Source organism: Leptodactylus fuscus, chromosome 1 (assembly GCF_031893055.1).
Source record: "Leptodactylus fuscus isolate aLepFus1 chromosome 1, aLepFus1.hap2, whole genome shotgun sequence".
Lineage (NCBI taxonomy): Eukaryota > Metazoa > Chordata > Amphibia > Anura > Leptodactylidae > Leptodactylus > Leptodactylus fuscus.
Window position 1 is genome coordinate 201,584,168 of NC_134265.1, and position 20,103 is coordinate 201,604,270.

Sequence of the window (20,103 nt, forward strand, 5' to 3'; positions counted from 1 at the left end):
TATAGCCTGCGGTGGTTAGTAACGTTATATAGTAACTAGACTGGGCTGATCACCTGGATGCGCTGCACCAAAAAGGTCACAGCAGACTCTACCTGCTCAGGAGGCTGAGGGCCTTCGGAGTCCAGGGGACACTTCTTAGGGCCTTTTTCAACTCTGTGGTTGCTTCAGCCATCTTTTCGGTGTAGCCTGCTGGGGGAGCAGTATATCAACCAGGGACAGAAATAGACTTGACAGGCTGATCAGAAGGGCCAGCTCTGTCCTGGGGTGCCCCCTGGACCCAGTACAGGTGGTGGGTGACAGAAGGATACTGTCCGTGGTGACCTCCATGTGGGAGAACAAATCCCACCCCATGTATGGGACCTTGATGGCATTTAGCAACACTGTAAGGGACCATCTGCTTCACCCCAAGTATATCTTCTCTTCTCAGCATATGTTTGTCTACTTCTGTAATATATTACTGTGTATTATCCTGTATCTGTATTACTATGCTGCTGTAACATACTGAAATTTCCCCACTGTGGGACTATTAAAGGATTATCTTCTCTTATTATCTTATCTTATTTGCATAATCCATTTTTACTTTAAAGACAGATTTCAAAATTTCCTTGTAAAAATAGCCATTTAGCAGTATTGACTAATGTCTACAAAATGAACAAACTTTGTATGAATGAATAGTACAGGTGTAATATTACTTATCAGAGAGAAATGTCTGCTGTTACCCGACTCGCCCTCCTGCTAAAGTGACTTTCACTGCGAAGCAGAACACCGCTGTCTCCTGCTGTCACGATCCGCCTGGCCCCGCCCACATACCCGTACATGCCCGGCCCCCGCCCACAAGCCCGTCCGGTCCCGCCCACAGCCCCGCCCTAGTAGATCTTTTGCCTTGGTCAGCTAATAAAGTAGCTCACACGCTGAAAAAGTGTGAGCACTCCTGATCTAGAGAGATAAGAGCAGTTGTTCGGACTCCTTTTGAAGTGAATAGGAGCAGAGCTGCAGTATCCTGACACAGCCAATAAACATCAGATGGTGACTTCTGCTGAACAGTTGACTGTTCAGGGTCCTGGTGTCGGAACCCCACGGATAACATACTGAGGCCCATTTCTGAGGACAACCCTTTTAAAGAACCTACCACCACCAAAATTACTTGTAAACCACTTATGTTCTGTTGTAGTGGTGGTTGGTGGAATATTAAACATACTTTTTTTTGTTTGAAAGTGCAATCTTACATCAACAATATCTACTCTTAATTCACATGCACATACACATGGAGTGGCCATGTCTGCTGGAACATCTGTTTTTGCCTGTGGTCATACCCCCCATATTCAATCTATATTTTAAGAAGTGATGGGTGCGAATCACTGGTGAAAACATATCCTGTGGCAGCAGGGCTTTAGAGTCGGTAGGCCAAGCCACTGTCTGTGACACTAGACTTTTTTCCGCAGCCTGACTTCGACCCCAGCTCCCACTCTAGCTCTGTCATAAATGGCTGACAGAGGAGCTTTACTGTTTCTCTCTGACCATGGCTAATCCAGGAAAAACCCCGTGATGAATTAATTATAGGATAGCAATAATTGTGTAATATATCATAAATAATACATTTATTTTGATGTCCGACTCAAAGCTGGTACCAAATCTACGACTCAGGCTCCATGGTCCTGTTTAGCATAAATGACCAAGTCTTGGGTGCAGTGAACAGCTCGTTTACATACATATTAGATAATATTTATTATCTGCCAAAATGCAACATGGTATTTTGACAGGTAAAAAAGAGTGCCACTAGCACCCCCCAGAATAGCATAAATGTATTTTAGAAGCCTTAATGGTGGTGCTATGCTGCCTTAAATCCAGATAATGTCAAATTATAATAATCTAATGGTCTAAATAAATATGGAATCAATAAGAAATATTATCTTCTCTTTCTTAGCACTTACAGTACAACAATGAAAAAGAAGCCCGAACCCAAGAGTATAGGTCCTGTAAGAGATGAGGAATTTTCTCCATGGAATGGAATTACCCTCAATAGATGTCTGGCTGTTGCTGCTATTGCCGCCCTTCTCAGTATGGGCTTTCAGGTGTTACAAGGTAAAATGCACCATTATTTTCTATTGTTATGCTGTGTTCACACATCAGTATGTCATCCGTCCGTTTGAATTCAGTTTGACACTTTGAAAGGGACTGATACACATACTGATTGTATACTGACACCTTTTTATGCTGTCTCCTAGAGGACAGATAAGGGCTCATTCACATCTGCGCCCAGGTGTCCATTCTGCAGGTTTCTGTTTCCTGCATAAAACAGAGCAGGATACGGAAACCTGCACCGGCCGTAAGCGACGGTGAGCGTTTTGCACTCTCTGCCGCGAAACCGGGTTTTTTAATCCGGACACAGAGTCGGACATGCAGTACTCTGTGTCCGGATTAAAAAATCCGGTTTCGTGGCGGAGAGCCTAAAACGCTCAACGCCGCTCATGGCCAGACCCGGTCTGTGCTTTCCGTCTTCTGGCATGCAGAAGACAGAAACCACAGAACGGAGAGTAGAACGCAGGTGTGAACCTAGCTTAAGGGGATTAAAAGTAGCAATTGTAAACAAAGTAAAGATAAGGAGATATAATAAATGTCCTTATGTCCTCCTTATCTCTACTCTGTTTACAATTGCTACTTTTAATCCCCTTATCTGTCCTCTAGGGGACAGGACAGCATTTGCTATCAGCATAAAAAGGTGTCAGTATACAATCAGTATGTGTATCAGTCCGTTTTGAAGTGTCAAACTGAATTCAAACGGACGGATGGCATACTGATGTGTGAACATACCCTAAGGGCTCGTTCACATCTGCGTTGTCCTCTCCGTAATGCAGGTTTCCGTTTCCTGCATAAAACAGAGCAGGAGACGGAAACCTGCAGGAGTCTTTCAATTGGTGAGAAAGCTGTCTGGTGAGCGTTTTATGCTCTCCGCCGCGAAACCGAATTTTTTAATCCGGACACAGAGTACTGCATGTCCGACTCTGTGTCCGGATTAAAAAACCCGGTTTCGCGGCGGAGAGCGCAAAACGCTCACCGCCGCTCACGGCCAGACCCGGTCTGTGCTTTCCGTCTTCTGGCATGCAGAAGACGGAAAGCACAGAACGGAGAGTAGAACGCAGGTGTGAACCTAGCGTAAGTTGTAAAATAAAGGACTTCCATGGACTTATTATGGATGTCTGAGCATACCAAAACATACCATGTTTCAGTATAATAGTGTATCAAAATATTACAACTTGCTCTTATTCCATTAAAGCAGTCAATAATTTACTATTTCCTCCATATATTGAATAATATGATTTATGTTTATGGTTAATATTTAATAGCACTTTCCCTTTATTTTAAAAGACATAGAAAACGAAATGTAAACAGATGTAAGGATTGATAGGAAATATGTATACTTGCAGAAATCAATAGTAGAGACAGAAATTAGAAAATTTGTAATATATCTTATGAGAGCAAAATGCTTGTTTTCTACTCATTATCAGGCTGTTTCCTCTCCTTCCCCCCCCCCCCCCTTTCCCCTTTCCTTGCTAAACTGGCTTTCACTTTCAAATCTCTGCTATAACTGGAGAAAGACAGCACCATCACATGTATCAGATTACACATGTCTGGAGAAGTCTATGGAGGAAGGGGAAACTGAGCAGGAGCTGAAGGAGAGATACACAGGCAGAGACTAAAAGTAGCTAATTGGACTAATACAAACAATTCACTTTAATCTTGCAGAAATAATCACATATGTAGATGTAGGTTTGCTCAAATTTTTTCTGTTTCTTCATGTAATACCAGACAGATTTGATGACGTTGAGATCAGGGCTCTGTGGGGGCCATATCATCACCTTCAGGACTCCTTGTTCTTTTTTACACTGAAGATTGTTCTTATTGACCGTGGCTGGGTCCCACTAATTTATGGGAGTTCTGATGGCATTGCTGGACATTTTCCAGATTCTAAAGTTCAATGTTGCCTGTTTCTTGGTGCCTCTTCAAATATAGCTGCAATAGAAGGCAGTTTCTATCATCAAGAAGACACCTGGAAGCGATGAAATATCCAAAGATCCATGATCTCAACATCATTGAATCTGTCTGGGATTACATGAAGAAAAAGAAGGATTTAAAGGCAGTCTATCATTGGATAATAGTGATTTTTTTTTAACTAAACATATCTTTGCAAAGCCTTTAGAATATTCCAGGCATACCTTTTATTTATTGATCGGTACCGTCGTTTTTTAAATAGCCACTTTTATTCATTTGCAAATTATCCAGCACGAGCACCGGAAGCCTTTGCGATGTTCCCTGAACACAGCTTGCATGATCCTGTGTAAAGAAGGGCGCAGTGAGAATCATGAAAGGCTGATGACACAAGCGGTGCTCAGGCAACATTGCAAAGGCTTCTGGTGCTTCGTCCTGGGTAATTTGCATATCGATAAAAGCGGTGTAATTCAAAAACGTCGGCGCCGATCAATGGATGAAGGGTATGCCTGGAACAGACTTTCTAAAGGCTATGCAAAGATATGTTTATCTACAGAAGATTTTTGGTTTGGAACAACCTCCCTACCAAGTTCCTTCAAAAACTATATTCATGTATACTAATAAGAAGTTATGCTGTTTTTAAGACACCAGTCGTGACTCTGAATATTGATTTGATTTAGAGATCTTTTTTAATTATTTACTTTTGTATTTTGTTAATTGACACCAAAAAAACTAATAACATTTCTATTTTTGAACGTATTCTTATTCTGAAGTATACATGTATACAACCTTTGCAAAATAACGTGTGGTAAACTACAATGACGGAGCTTTCTGCTTCTGACCCTCTATAGCAGGGGTAGGGAACCTTCGGCTCTCCAGCTGCTGTGAAACTACAACTCCCATCATGCTCCATTCAATTCCATGGGAGTTCCAAGAACACCAGAGCAGGTATGCATGCTGGGAGTTGTAGTTTTGCAACAGCTGGAGAGCCGTACGTTCCCTACCCCTGCTCTATAGTGTATTGGTGTGGGGCAAAAGCCAAATCCAAACCAATCAGGTATTCATGACCTATCATGAGGATAAGCCATAGAAGCTTAAAGAGGACCTTTCACCACCTGCAACAAGTCCAGTTCTTTACATCATTTAATAGACGCTGCTCTACTGATTCTGGCCCAGTTGGATTCTTTTTTTCCCTCCCTCCCATCATTCTCAAGCAATCAATGTTGTTAGTTTTGGTGTCTGATATGCTATTTAGGCTCTGTACTATGAGTAGGGTGGTGTCAGGCAGGAGCAGGCAAGTGGTGTAATTCTGAGCACTGACACTGGCGGTCTATGATTGGAGCTCTGAATCATACACAGTGCCTGACACTGCCCTTTTGACATTACAGAGCTTAAATAGGACATCAGGCACCTAAACTAACTGCATGTGTTGCTTGTGTACAATGGAAGCTAGAGAATAATTCTAACTGTTCTGGAATCAGGAGAGGTAACTGCCGCAACCCAGATGGAGTAGACCGGAGGATGGGAGTTGTAGTGGCAAGATGGTGTGCTACCTGCTAGGCTGAGTACACTCCAGCAACCACTCCTGTCCCACTCCAGGGCCAGACACCGTGAATGGGGGTCCTGCAGCTCTACCGGATGGTGGTGGTAGTAGATTTTCCTGGGGCACTTCCAGTTGGAGAGGGGACCTCTCGGTGTGGTGTTAGACAGAAGGGCCCTGATGGTGCTCAGGAGTCCAGATGTGCAGTGAAACAGGTAACAGTTTATTAACACAACTGGAACAGAGAATAACGGCAGCTTGCAGATGGGGGTAGTAGTTCATTGTCCAAACCCCCTTCCTTCGTCATAGGAGATTGTCCAGGGATATTCAGGCTCTGTAATACAGTTCTCCACAACTACTTCTCTCATGCCATTCCCAATATAGGATGTTGGGGATGTTGATTCAGGAGGACCTGACAGGGCTCCGATTACCTGGATACTAGGCGTCAACTCGTACCTCCTGTCAGGGTCCTCTCTTGTTCCTCCTGGCACAGCACAGATAAAGTCCAAAAGAATAGACAGCAGCAACTTCCGTTTCAGGACTATCTCTAGTTGGGATACTCGGCACTGTGCACTGCACACAGTCTAAACTGGAACTGCAGATCAATCGTCACTGTGGATACAGGTCTCCTACAACCCCGCCCAGCGGCCTGTGATTGGCCAGGGCTGAACCAAGGTAGGGATTTGAACAGTGAGGGGGAAAAATAACATGGGGAAAGCTGTAAAAATGGTGACATGTAACATAGAACATAGAAGACAGGACATACCAACATAACCCAGAAGCACAATAGACAAACACTTAAAGCAGTAGCACTCTGGGATGCTGCACAACTATTCACAGATGATAAGGATTGGAGATGGTGGAGGTGGTGAAAGATCCTCTTAAATTACAGTGATATTTCTGAACGACAGTTTGGGGCAGCTGGTAACTGATGACAGTCCTTCCAGCCATCAAACAAACCTTCAAAATATTGCAAATACCACACAGTACATTGCAAAGACTTTATGCAGGTGTAGAAATGGTGCTGCCAAGTGAGAATAGAAGAAAAGTACAACTAGCTTGTGTGCCTATTTTTCTTACTTTTGTTTCCTGAAAAAAATAGATTCTTTACATTTGAACTGATATATATATATATATATATATATATATATATATATATATATATATATATATCTATTCAGATAAACTCAATAACCAAAAGTATGCTAAGGCACCATATAGCGAGACGCATCAAAGAGAACAGGCAAACAGAATAAAAACGCTGCAGACAAAACACATCGCCGTTATTTTTCTGCAATGTTTTCGCAGACAGTCTGCAGATATTTCCTCTGCAAACTTTCATGCCGGAAGTATAACTGACATGCAACGATTTTCAAAAATGAAGATTTTCTGCTGTAGATTTTTTTTCTGCAGTGTGTAGATGGGATTAGCCAGAAATGTAGGTAATGTAAAATGCAGCATTTTTGCAACTTGGAGCTTCAGCCTAAAGACAATTTTTTTATTTTGATATTGATGAAAGGAATTGTGCAGGCAAAACTTTTAACCCCTTAGAGACACAGCCCAAAAGTGACTTAAGGACCAGGCCTCTTTTTTCAAATCTGACATGTGTCACTTTAAATGGCGATAACTTTGAGACGCTTTAACTTACACAAGTGATTCTGAGATTGTTTTTTCGTAACACATTGTACTTCATGTCAGTAGTAAATTTTCGTTGATATGTTTTGTCTTTAATTATGAAAAAGTAGGAAATTTGGTGAAAATTTTGAAAAAAATGCAGTTTTCAAACTTTGAAATTGCAAGCCTTTCAAATAGAAAGTCATACTACCCGAATTTTTTCATAAATATAATTAACCATGTCTCTGATTTATGTAGCAATCAAATTTTAAGCACCCTTTCATTTTTTTCAGATATTATAAGGCTTACAAGTCAAGCAGTAATTTTCCAAATTTTCAAGAAAATTTCCAAAACACATTTTTCAAGGGACCAGTTCAGTTCTGAAGGGAACTTGAAAGGCCTCTCTAATAAAACCCCCCAAAAGTCACCCCATTCTAAAAACTGCACTCCTGAAAGAATCTAAAACAGCAGTTAGAAAGTTTCTTAACCCTTTCAGCATTTCACAACAATTAAAACAAAATGGAGGTCAAATTTACATTTTTCAATTTCTGTCACTAATATATTCATTTAGCCCTAGAATTTACACATTTACTAAGGTTTAAAGGAGAAACTGCACCCCACATTTTGTTACACAATTTCTCCCGAACACGACAATACCCCATATGTGCTGGTACCCTAATGTACGGGCACACGGTCGCTCTCAGAGCGGATGGAGCACTAATTGGATTTTGTAGGCCAGATTTTGCTAGAATATTTTTCAGGCGCCATGCCCCGATTGCAAAGCCCCCAAGGTGCCAAAACAGTGGAAAACCCCAAAATGTCACCCCATTTTGGAAACTAGACCCCTCAAGGAATTTATCAAGGGGTATAGTGAGCACTTGGACCCTACAGGTGTTTCACAGATTTTTTTACCATTGAGATGTGAAAATGAAAAATTACTTTTTTTATAATAAAATGTCACTGTAGCCCCAAATTTTTCATCTTCACAAAGGGTTAAAGGAGAAACTGCACCCCACATTTTGTTACACAATTTCTCCTGAACACGACAATACCCCGTATGTGCTGGTACCCTAATGTACGGGCACACGGTCGCTCTCAGAACGGATGGAGCGCTAATTGGATTTTGTAGGCCAGATTTTACTAGAATACTTTTCAGGCACCATGTCCCTTTTGCAGAGCCCCCAATGTGCCAAAACAGTGGAAACCCCCAAAATGTCACCCCATTTTGGAAACTATACCCTTCAAGGAATTTACCAAGGGGTTTAGTGAGCCCTTTGACCCCACAGGAGTGTAACAGAATTGGCCCAACAAAAGGAAAAGTGACATTTTTTGCTATAAAATGTAGCTTTAACCCCAAATTATGCATTTCCACAAGGGGTTAAAAAAGAAAATGCACCCCACAAATTGTCAAGCACTTTGCCCCAACTACAGAAATGCCCCACATGTGGATGTAAAGTGATGTATGGGCACACTGTAAAGTCCAGAGCTGAAGGATCGCTATTGGGATTTTGGAGGGCAAATTTAGCTGAAATCTGTTTCAGGCACCATGTTGCATTTGGAGAGCCCCTGAAGTGCTAGAACAGTGGAACCCCCCCCCCCCAAAACGACCCCATTTTGAAAACTAGACCCCTCAAGGAATTTATCAAGGGGTTTAGTGAGCACTTGGACCCTACAGGTGTTTCACAGATTTTTTTACCATTGAGATGTGAAAATGAAAAATTACTTTTTTTCCAATAAATCGTCCATTTAGCGCCATATTTTTAATTTTTGCAAGTAGTTAGAGAATTAAGAGCCCCCCACAGTTTGTTACACAATTTCCCCTGAACACGGCAATACCCCATATGGGATCATAATCTGCTGTATGGGTACATGTTGGGGCTCAGAATGGAAAGAGCGCTATTTGGATTTTGGAGGGCATATATTGCTGGAATAGTTTTGAGGTGCCATGTCGCATTTGCTGAGCCCCTAAAGTATCAATACAATAGAAACCCCTCAAAAGTGACCCCATTTTAGAAACTACACCCGTCAAGGAATATATCAAGGGGTATTATGATTTTGAGACTAAAAATGCTTCCCAAAAATTGAAATTTTTAAAGAAATATGCCATTTTGGTATCCAATGCATTGCACCCACTTTGTGTTGTCAGAGACCTGCACTCCTAAAACTATTAAGTGGGCCTTCCCGAGGGGCAAAAAAATTATATATGTGGGTATAAACTGCTGCTTGGGCGCACAGCAGGGCTCAGAAGGGAAGGAGCACTGCGCTTTTTAGCTTTTGGGGTACAGATTTAGAGGGACTTCCTGGGCACCATGTTGTTTTTGCAGAGCCCTGGAGGTGCCAGTAAACTGGAATTCCCCAAGAAGTGACCCCATTTTGTAGGGGAAATTTTAGAGTCTCTGCAAAAGTGCCATGGCATCCAAAAACCAAACCGTCTAAGTCTGTGCTCCAAAAACCAAATAACCTTCTTCCCTTCTGTGTCTGGCTGGGCCCTAATATCAGTTTATACCCACATATGACATTACGTATGTTATCCGGGGTACACCAGTGTCATATATGTGCCCTAATATCAGTTTATACTCACATATGACATTACCCCGGTTACACCAGTGTCATACATGTGGCATAAACTGCAGTTTGGGCACACAGCAGGGGGCAGAAGGGAAGGAGCGCGTTGCGGCTTTTGGAGTACAGATTCAGATGTTTGGTATCTAGACGCCATGTCATGTTTGTAGAGCCTGTAAGGTACCAGAAAAGTGGATTCCCCAAAGGAGTGACCGCAGTTTGAAAACTGCACCCCTAAAAGAATTTATCAGGGGGTGTAGTGTAGTATTAGTATCCCGGACGTGACTGCACAGCGGATGGCGAAGAGGGAATATATAAGCGGTGCGGAGGACATTGCAGACACTAAATTCCCTACTGTACCCCCAGTAGCTCCTATGATTGGGGGAGTCACACTGGGGTCACTTTGGGGGTCACTTCTGGTATATTTTCCCTCATAAGCTGTAAATATAGGGTGTCCCCTGATATTCGCTTGCACAGCTTATATATTCCCTGCCTGCCGCACCCAGTTGTGTTCTAATGATCTGGCGATTTTGCGTGATTTTGTCTTCACATTGGTAGAGGCTATATTTTCTTTATTTTTCTGCTGACGTGGCCATATAAGGGCTTGTTGTTTGCGGGATGCGATGTATTTTGTAATGACACCATCTTGGGGTGCCTAAAACTTACTGATTACATTTTATTAACTTTTTTTTTGCTGGATTTAAAAGAGAAAAAATCAATTCTGGTATTGAGTTTTACATTTTTCGCCATGCAGCGTACAGTATAAGTAACATGTGACCTTTATTCTGCGGGTTGGTACGGTTACGGCGATACCTCATTTATGTTATTTTTTTATGCGATACTAAGTCTGCAGAACAAAAACACATTTGGGGACATAAATCAGTGATTTTTGCATCGCCATCTTCTGAGAGGCGTAACATTTTTATTTTTCGCTTGACAGTGTTGGTTGAGGGCTTATTTTTTGCGGGACAACCTGTGCATTTTATTGGTACTATTTTGGGGTGCATATGACTTTTTGATCACTTTTTATACCACATTTTGTAAGGTGAGATGGCGAAAAATCACTACTTCCGGCGGGTTTTTTCCGTTATTTTTTCCCGCCGTTCACTGTGTACATTAAATATTGTTTCAGTTTTGTTGTACAGGTTGTTACGGACGCGACAATACCAAATATGTATTGTTTTTATTAATTTTTTGTGTTTTTTTTACATAATTCATTTTTTATAGAAAAAAGGGATTTTTGGGACTTTATAACTTTATTAATTGTTTTCAAATACTTTATTTTTTTTTTACACTTTTTTTTTTACTTGTTCTTGTGTCCCTATGGGACACATGGATCAGTGAAGATTGCATCACTGATTCTCTACTCTAGACTGAGACACAGGCTGCAGTGACAGCCTGCACGTGTCTCACTCTAGACACAGGAAGTGAGCTGTGCGGACGGGACAGCTCACTTCCAGAAGACGCCGGGAGCACCAGGTAAGTAAGTGAGTGCTCAGGGCTGTCTGGGGTCACTACCAGATCCCAGACTACGTACTACAGATACCGGCACCCCCCGATCTCGGTCCGGGGGGTGCCGGCGGGGGGGGGAGAGATCGCGGCACCCTTTGTTTGCGGTGGTCATGTTTGACCATCGCAATCAAAGGGTTAAAACCTCCGATCGGTAAAAGTACCGACCGGAGGTTATGGAAAAGGGTGATAGCTGTCAGTAACAGCTATCACTCAGTTCCGATTCCGCCCGCTCAGCTAGTGAGCGGGCGGAATCACCATGACGTACAATTACTTCATGGTGCGCGAAGTACCTCGCGTCCATGACGTAATAGTACGTCAAAGGTCGCTAAGGGGTTAAAGTTTAAATCTGCTGGGGCAGTGAAAAAAAAAAAAAAAAGCATACTCCTGTTCCCGTTGCTCTGGTGTCATCCTGAGCATTCATGTGACCGCTGAGGCCAATCAGCAGCCTCAACAAGAGGACCCATGATGTCACATTCGGGTTCTTTGTTATCCGCCAATCAGTAGTTTCAGCACAACACTGGAAGACGCTGCTGAAGCAGATGTACTGGGAGGCGTAGGAGGCATCGGTGACAGGTGAGTATTCATTATATTATTATTTTTTTTATTTTTTTTACTGTCCCCATCTTATTTAAACTTTAAAAGGTTTGTCCATTTTTGCCTGGACAACCCCCTTTAACTATCTTTAGAACATGCCAACATTTATTAAATTGTGGGGTCCGTTGCTTGCCACCCCTGCTGATCAGCTGAAGGAGCTGTGCATTTTCACTGTTTATAGTGCTGATTCCCCGCTGATCTAATATTGTGGGCCTATCCCTGGAAAGCATACTACTGTCCACAGTGTTTTATTGTTTTATATATTTGAAAAGTAAATAAATCTTGTTAAAAAAAAATTAGGCCTGTTTTGAGGGAGAAGCCAGTTCAGAAGCTTTTATAATTTGAGTTTCTATAATGTTGTCTTATAAAACGCAGAGTTTGTTTAGACTTATTGTATAATTCTCAGATGCTGTTGATGATGACTTAGCAGATGTAGAAGCTGAAGCCTGGACCACACCTGAAGAAAGTGATGAGCCGGTGAGAACCTAGTTGAATGAAAATAAGAATTAATGGAAATTTTAGCGACACCTAAGTACACTTGGAAAGCTATCCATTTATATTTTAACACGCAAGTGGGTTTCCTTTACCATATGGGTTCCAAAAAAGGTAAATTAAAAAAAAAATATATATATATATATATATATATATATATATATATGACAAAATTGCCCATATTTCAAACTCAAGCCGCCTGCGCTTCCGCCTTCGCCAGCAGGTAACGGACCCTATTTACTTACCGATCCTCGCTCCTGCTCACAGCCGCCTGAGCTTTCCCTTCTGCAGAAGCGGAGGCGGCTGTGAGCAGAAGCGGGGATCAGTAAGGCCGTGGGCCCACAAACACTGTTATCAATATACTCTGGGGTCTTTTTGACCCCAGAGTATAATGATCAAAGGGTCAGGGAAGGTGAGGGAACATAAAAACCACTGTTACTTACTCTGTGGCCCTATTTGGTGACGTTCCAGATGTCAGCAGGCCAGACCAGCATCCTTATGCATCGTGTTGCAGGCTTGGCTCACGTGACGTCTGGTCCACCATTGAAGATAGCTGAAAGTAGTGGGTAGTGTGCCAGAGCCAGGGAGTAGTAAGTAACATTGTTTTTTATATTTGGATCCTCCCCTGGGACTCTGAAAAGACCCCAGGGTATAATAATTGTTCATGGGTTGTTCATAACAGGGCATAATACTGTGTACAGGGGCCACTATGGAGCATCATTGTGTGTGTAGAGGCCACTATAGGGCATAATAGTGTGTGCCAGGGACTCTATACATAATAGTGTGTGCAGGAATGCGGTTTGGGTGGGGGTGGGGGTTGTGGGGTGGGTCCATGTCAAATGTTCACCTTGGGGTCCAGTCATTCCTAGCTATGCCACTGATGGCAATATTGTATTACATAGTGGGGTTTTTTGAGAAATTGGAGTTCAAGTTAGAGCTAAGGTAACAGTGGAAACCTTATGCATGATGCATTTTAGCCAACAATGTGGCTTAATGGTATACAGTCTCACAATTATTTCACAGGTGAACCCAACAAATATGCCCCCTGCACTCCTTTTGTTTGATCTTTCACTGGACTTATTTTTGTGCTTACTGAAATTTTAATGGAATGAACATTTGCAGCCATAAAATTGCCCTTCCACATGTAATGGATATGTTTCTTGTTTAAAGTTAGGCCTTTAGTAATAACTTTGCAAAATGAGAGACTTAATGTTATTTAGATTATCACTACAGATCATCTTTTCAGTTCAGTTGGCAAAAATATTCTGCCTCATAGCTAGACACCACTGCCAGTTTACACATTCAGCATAGGCACAACAATTATGTAACTGCCACTAATAAAAATACAACACGTTTAATTAGGAAATCTGTTTTCCTGTATATAATTAGGAAAACCTCTTTTTGCTGCCTCTAGGACAGCCCCCTTAAACATCAGGCATGGCTTTTTCAGACAGCATTATACCATGAAGAGGGATTATTGCCAAACTAGTATATCTATTCCAAAAGGAATAGACTCCAAACTGTGCACTGTTGTTTCAATCAGGTTGGATCTCATAAGCACAGCATAGGGAAACTAGTTTGGCTAGGTGAGAGACTACAGACTAGGGTTAGGGACTAAGAAAACTCCTTAAGGAGAGTGCCATTTGCAGGCGTATGGAGACTTACAAGCCATTGATGCTCCACTGGGGGATTCTGGGGAATATGCAAATCTGTTTTCAAGGATGTAATTAGGAAAACTTCTTTTTGCTGCCTCTAGGACAGCCCCCTTAAACATCAGGCATTGCTTTTTCAGACAGCCTGATACCATGATGCGGGATTATTGCCAAACTAGTATATCTATTCCAAAAGGAACAGACTCCAAACAGGCCCTGACCCTGGCCTATAGTCTCTCACCTAGCCAAACTAGTTTCTGTATTCTATTCTGACGAGATCCAACCAGATCGAAACAGCACTTCCTTCACCTCTTCTGCACATTCTTGTGTCTGGCACTCTCTCTCAGTCCTCTTGTGGTCTCTTCCAGCCTCCTGGGTGACATCATGCACCCTGGGTCACCACTGAGGCCAGAGATTGGAACACAGCGATCACATGCGGCGTACCAATGTCCTGACACTTGGTGTACCCCTTGTGATAACTGAGGCTCACTCACAGTCCCCAGGGATGACCCCGGGTGCATAATGTCACCCAGGTGGCTGGATGAGGCCAGAAGAGGAACAAGTGAGGGAGCCAGATCCCACAAGGATGCCTGATGAGTATAAATGTTTGTTTGGGTTTTTTCTACACCTTCCCTGAGCCACACCTATTTTAGTCTGGGGTCTGAAGAGAGTATAATAGTATAGTACAGAGTATAATAATTTCACTTCCATTTCACAGGTAATGAACACCAAAAGTTTTGTGTTTGAACGAGCACAAACTTTTGGAAAATTTGGGTAGAATTTTGTTTAACCTAAACCAGTTCACTCATCTCTAGATGGCACTTTTTAAAGCATTTTTAGTTTGTGTTCCTTAATTTTTTATTGTTTTATTCTTTTCCCTTTCATGTATATCATGTCAAATAAATGAAAATATTTGATATGTAACAATGTCTTCCTGTCAGTCAGCAGCATGGTTTTTTGAATCTTGGTTTGGTTCATCTAAACCAGAATTGCCTGTAGTTGAAGAACCAGAAAATCCCAATATTGAAGAATCTGACCTACAAATGGTAGAAGAAGCAGAACCACCTGTAGTTGAAGAAGAGGAAGCAACCAGTGTAGAAATGGATGAAACAATCGATACTGAGGAAGATGTAGTAGCAATAGAACCACCACACTATGAGAAAGAAGAGACAAGAAAAGACAGTCAAAAGCCGGTTGAAAAATGGGGTTTAAAGGCCAAAAGTAAATACATGGAAGCCAAAGTTGGCAAAATACGAATAGCAAGTGAAGATGGTTCTCAAAAAAGGGATGTATTTCCATTTCATAAAAAAACCAAAGAACCTATCAAGCATTCTGCAGAATCCAAAGAAAAGTCACACAAAGAAAAAAACTATCAGAAAAAATATGATGAAAAGAAACATGACTATTCTAAGAAACAGGATTTTGGAAAGTCATACCGAAAGGAAAAGGAGGAGCAAAATAAATTCTTTAAACAGGGCAAGGAAAGAAGAGATGATAAGGAGAGCAAGGGATTTAAGCAGTATCACCATGAAAAGGACTACAAGAGGAAGCATGATTCACACCACCATGGTTAATATATCTTGTTATGCATGTGTGTATATATATATATATATATATGTATATATATATATATATATATATATATATATATATATATATATATATATATATATATACACATTACAACATATTTGTTCTGTGACTGAAAGGCAGTAGCTTGGGTACATGTAAATGTAGAATTATCCAAAGACTAGAAAACAGAGATGTGAGCTAGAGAACAAAGCAGTTATCGCCTTCTCTAGGGATATTATAAACGTCTATCAATATCACCAGTGAACCAAACCCCATGCTTGTCTTTTGGTTGAATGCATTCAGAACCTAGTAGTGTCTGTAATAGTTTATGTATGTATGGTATTTTTTAATTTATAAATGAGACTTGTGAACCAAAGCACAACACTAATTAGATTTTAAGATTATAAAAATCATTAAATCCTCAAATTAAAATAAGTTTGTTTTTGTCGGTTTTTCATGTAATAAAAAATATCTATGGGCTTCCATTTTTTAAAGAAATGGCTTTTGGGACAGTGTTAACAATATGAGTTGCTTTGTGTGCAGTGTTCCCTCAAAGTAAAATGGCCACATGTAAAATAAATCAACTTACCCTGACAGGGGTCATCAAGATCTGAAACTACTTTCAAATTCCAGTAGCATGGGTTATATAAATATTGTACTGCTCTGTACCGCTGCTGCATGGACAGTTTTATCATAATAATAATGTTAGGCATTACTTTGCTTTCAATATTTTTCTTTCTGTCCTACAATTTTCCTAGTTTTTTTTACAGTAGGACACTTAAACAGTAAACCACTATATCTGAGTTTTTATCCTTGGTTATTCGTCAACTTCTATTGATATGATACAAAGGAAGGAAAAATGTGTTTGCTCACATGGAAAACCTCATAATAGCCTAAAGAATTTAGTTTACAAAGGACTATTTTGCAAACATTACTGTTGCGTAGTTCATCTATGATTTCCATGGTGTGTTAATCCAGGGAAAGGCAAAAATCTAAAAAACAAATATATGAATAAGAATAAATATTTGTTATCAGTAAGAATTATTAATGCGTACTAGAACAATCTAATGATCTCAGTTATCTTGCAGACCTCTTAGAATTGAAAGCATTAATCCCCATCACTAGAAACAGCAAGTTTGGAGGTAAAGTGACTGAAAGGTTATGATATTCACTCAGTAAAAGAAACAAACTAGCAGTCTTGCAGCTAGGATACATTTTGAAGAGGACCTTTCATCACTTGGGGCACATGCGGTATTATATACCACTAGAAAACCGACAGTGCGCTGAATTCAGCGCGCTATCGGCTTTCATGTTCTGTGTCCCGGGTGAAGAGCTATCGGTGCCGGTACCGTAGCTCTTTCAGTCAGTCAGGAACGCCTTTCCTCACAGTAGCGCCTATAGCGCTGTACTGTGAGAGCAGGGAGGAACGCCTCCTCCCCTCCTGATAGTACTTGTCCATAGATGAGTACTGGAAGGGCGTTCCTCACCGCTCTCACAGTACAGCGCTATAGGCGCTTGTGTGAGGAAGGGCGTTCCTGACTGACTATCACAGAACATGAAAAGAACATGAATTCAGCACACTGTCGGCTTTCTAGTGCATGTGCCCCAAGTGGTGAAAGGTCCTCTTTCATGGCTCACTGAAATAAAAGATGTTAGAGAATGAGCTTTTGAGACTACTCAGGTCTCTTCATTTGGCATGGTATAATAGTCATCAAGTTGCTGCAAAAGCTCACCTTATAACATTTTTTATTTCAGTTAACCATTAAATGGTGTCATAACCACAAAACTGCTATTCTGTTTATCCTATTGACAGCAATCATCTGTACAGTGTTAAAATAAACTGCTTATCAAACATCAATTCTTCATTAGCACAATATTGAGATATCCAGACATTCATCAAATAAACAGTTTGTAAAAGTTCATACAAATTGTTCATCATCATTTCTCATGTATCCATGACGCAGTTCCACAATGACATTTATCACCTTATTCATAACTGTTTATGTCAGCACCATAGGCCATGAATGGCCTTATGCTACCACCACTTCATTCAAGCTCCTTCTCACTGCCACCGCAGACTAAGGAGGAAAGGAGCTTGGACCCCCAGTTCTAGTGATCAGTAGATTTGCGAGATGAGCGAGTACTATTCGAAATTCCAGTTTCGAATAGCACGAACCCATAGGAATGAATGGAAGTCTGCATGCCGGCGGCCAGCCACGTAACCCCCTGCATGCCGGTCGCTTCCATTCATTCCTATGGGTGCGTTCTATTTGAAACTGGAGTTTCGAATAGTACTCGCTCATCTCCAGTAGATATCCTAGCCATGAGGCCATCAGGTATTTGTCACCTATCCTGTAGTTAGGAGATTAATTACCGTTGTAGGACAACTCCTTTAAAGAGGACCTTTCATGGGTTTGAGCACAGGCAGTTCTATATACTACTGGAAAGCCGACAGTGCGCTGAATTCAGCGCACTATCGGCTTTCCCGATATGTGCCCTGGGTAAAGCGCTATCTGTCCGGTTCCGTAGTGCTTTACAGTCAGAAGGGCATTCCTGACAGTCAGTCAGGAACGCCCTTCTGCCCAGCAGCGCCTATCGTGCTGTACTGTGGAGCGGGGAGGAACTTCCACCTCCCTCTGCTCACAGTACTCATCCATAGACGAGTATTATCAGGAGAGGGAGGGGGCGTTCCTCCTCGCTCACACTCTACAGCACGATAGGCGCTGCTGGGCAGAAGGGCGTCCCTGGCTAAGTGTCAGAAACGCCCTTCTGACTGTAAAGCGCTACTGTATCGGAACCGATAGCTCTTTACCCGGGGCACAGATCGGGAAAGCCGACAGTGCGCTGAATTCAGGGCGCTGTCGGCTTTCCAGCAGTATATAGAACTGCCTGTGCGCAAACCCATGAAAGGTCCTCTTTAAGGGAATTCTCAATACCTGTTGGTGCTCCTTTAGGACTGGAATGGGAAACACTGTTTTAATATATTATTAGCAGAAAAATCCAAGCATAAAACTCAACAGCCATTTTAAATTCATAGTTTTGCTGTAATTTCACAACTGGATATAGGAATTTCATTTCCCACAGATGGAACAGTTTAGCATCTGTAAGCTTGACTGCCAGAAGCAAGTCATCAGAAATGCTATTTGATATAGAGCATATTGAAAATGCAAAGAATGTTCTGTTAACTCCATAGTGACCAGCCAATTTTTTACCCTAATAATCAGGCAATTTTGTGTTTTCTTTTGGGGGACAGGGATTAGATTTGGGTCTCGGCTGTTCTGTATATATATATATATATATATATATATATATATATATATATATACAGTATATATATATTTGTAATGAAATATTCAGTGTTATTCACCACACCTGTGGTTTTAATTTTACAACTGATTGACACATAGAAATAACTATATTAATCCTGAGCCTGGGCATTCCACGGTAGTATTTATGGAAAAACTGCACTTGATTGACAGATGGAACTGCATTATAGTGTTACCTTTCATTACCAGCCTGAATTTCATGCCGGGAGAAGGACTCTGTTATCACATATAACTATGATGCTAACATCCCTCACCCGCAATGATGATCAAGCCAGTAAATACAACACACACAAAGACTGAGATCCTCAGTCATGTTAATGCATGGTTATATGATGTTAAGTGAACACTCAAATAACAAGGCACTAAGTACTGTCACTATTGATCACAGAAGATTTATTTAATAAAATCATACAAAATAAGGTTTATGTACAATTTGGATAGAAATTTGGTGTGATTTTCTGTGGCACCAGCTAGAAATGTCAGGAAACATCCGGTTAACAAATGTCTATTCTAATGGTAATTTATTAGGATACTGTCATTGGATACTACACCAACAGCAGGCTTATATACATACACAGCCTGAATATGATGAACACTACTCAAACCGAAATGCTCTGTTCCTACATTTCCAGCTCATTCTTATATTGTAGTTACTAATAGGATGTGGAAAGATTCAATATAGTACTAAGGTATTTGTAACCTGAGAGTAAGGGTACAGCTAAGGCGTGAAGAGGGTATAAAAAGAACACGTCTTCTGTAATATACTCCTTATTTAGCTATTGCTACTTCTATATATGAAGCATCTTAGAGGGGATGTCCAGTTCTTTTTTTTTTTTTAATTAATGTCTTATCGTCAGGAATGGCCATCAATATTAATAAAAAAAAAAAAAATCGAGGGGGTCCCAGGGGGGGCATCCTGTGCAATGTTATTACAGCCTTCTCCCCTCTCGAAGTGAATGGCACAAGGCTGTAATTACAGCACATGGTCACTATGAAACAAATGGCGTGCATTGTAAACCGTGAAGGGGTTGTGCTGCGGCTCCTTCAAACAACTGATCAGTCGGGGTCCTTGGTGTCATTACAAATGAGCTGGACTCCTCCTCTAACTGTTTACATCATACTAAATGTGCTCAGTATTTCTATTTCTCATATTCTTATACAAATATGACAGATAAGTAGAGGTGCAAGAACGGAAACCGAGGAACTCCACGTAGTGCTAATAGTCCTTAGAGGGTAGACCTAGATAGCCTAT

General features: G+C 41.2%; 1 protein-coding gene across 2 annotated transcripts in view; it reads left to right on the forward strand.

Annotated features, from left to right (window-relative positions):
- JSRP1 (junctional sarcoplasmic reticulum protein 1) overlaps positions 1–15,960 on the forward strand; it is a 194,869-nt gene extending 178,909 nt beyond the window's left edge. For both annotated transcript variants that reach the window (XM_075282343.1, XM_075282334.1), the window contains 3 exons: positions 1,925–2,082; positions 12,216–12,286; positions 14,895–15,960. In XM_075282343.1, the coding sequence (XP_075138444.1) occupies positions 1,941–2,082; positions 12,216–12,286; positions 14,895–15,527 (846 nt within the window). In that variant the 5' untranslated portion in view covers positions 1,925–1,940 and the 3' untranslated portion in view covers positions 15,528–15,960. The remainder of the gene's footprint in view (positions 1–1,924; positions 2,083–12,215; positions 12,287–14,894) is intronic.
- The last annotated feature ends 4,143 nt before the right edge of the window (positions 15,961–20,103 follow it).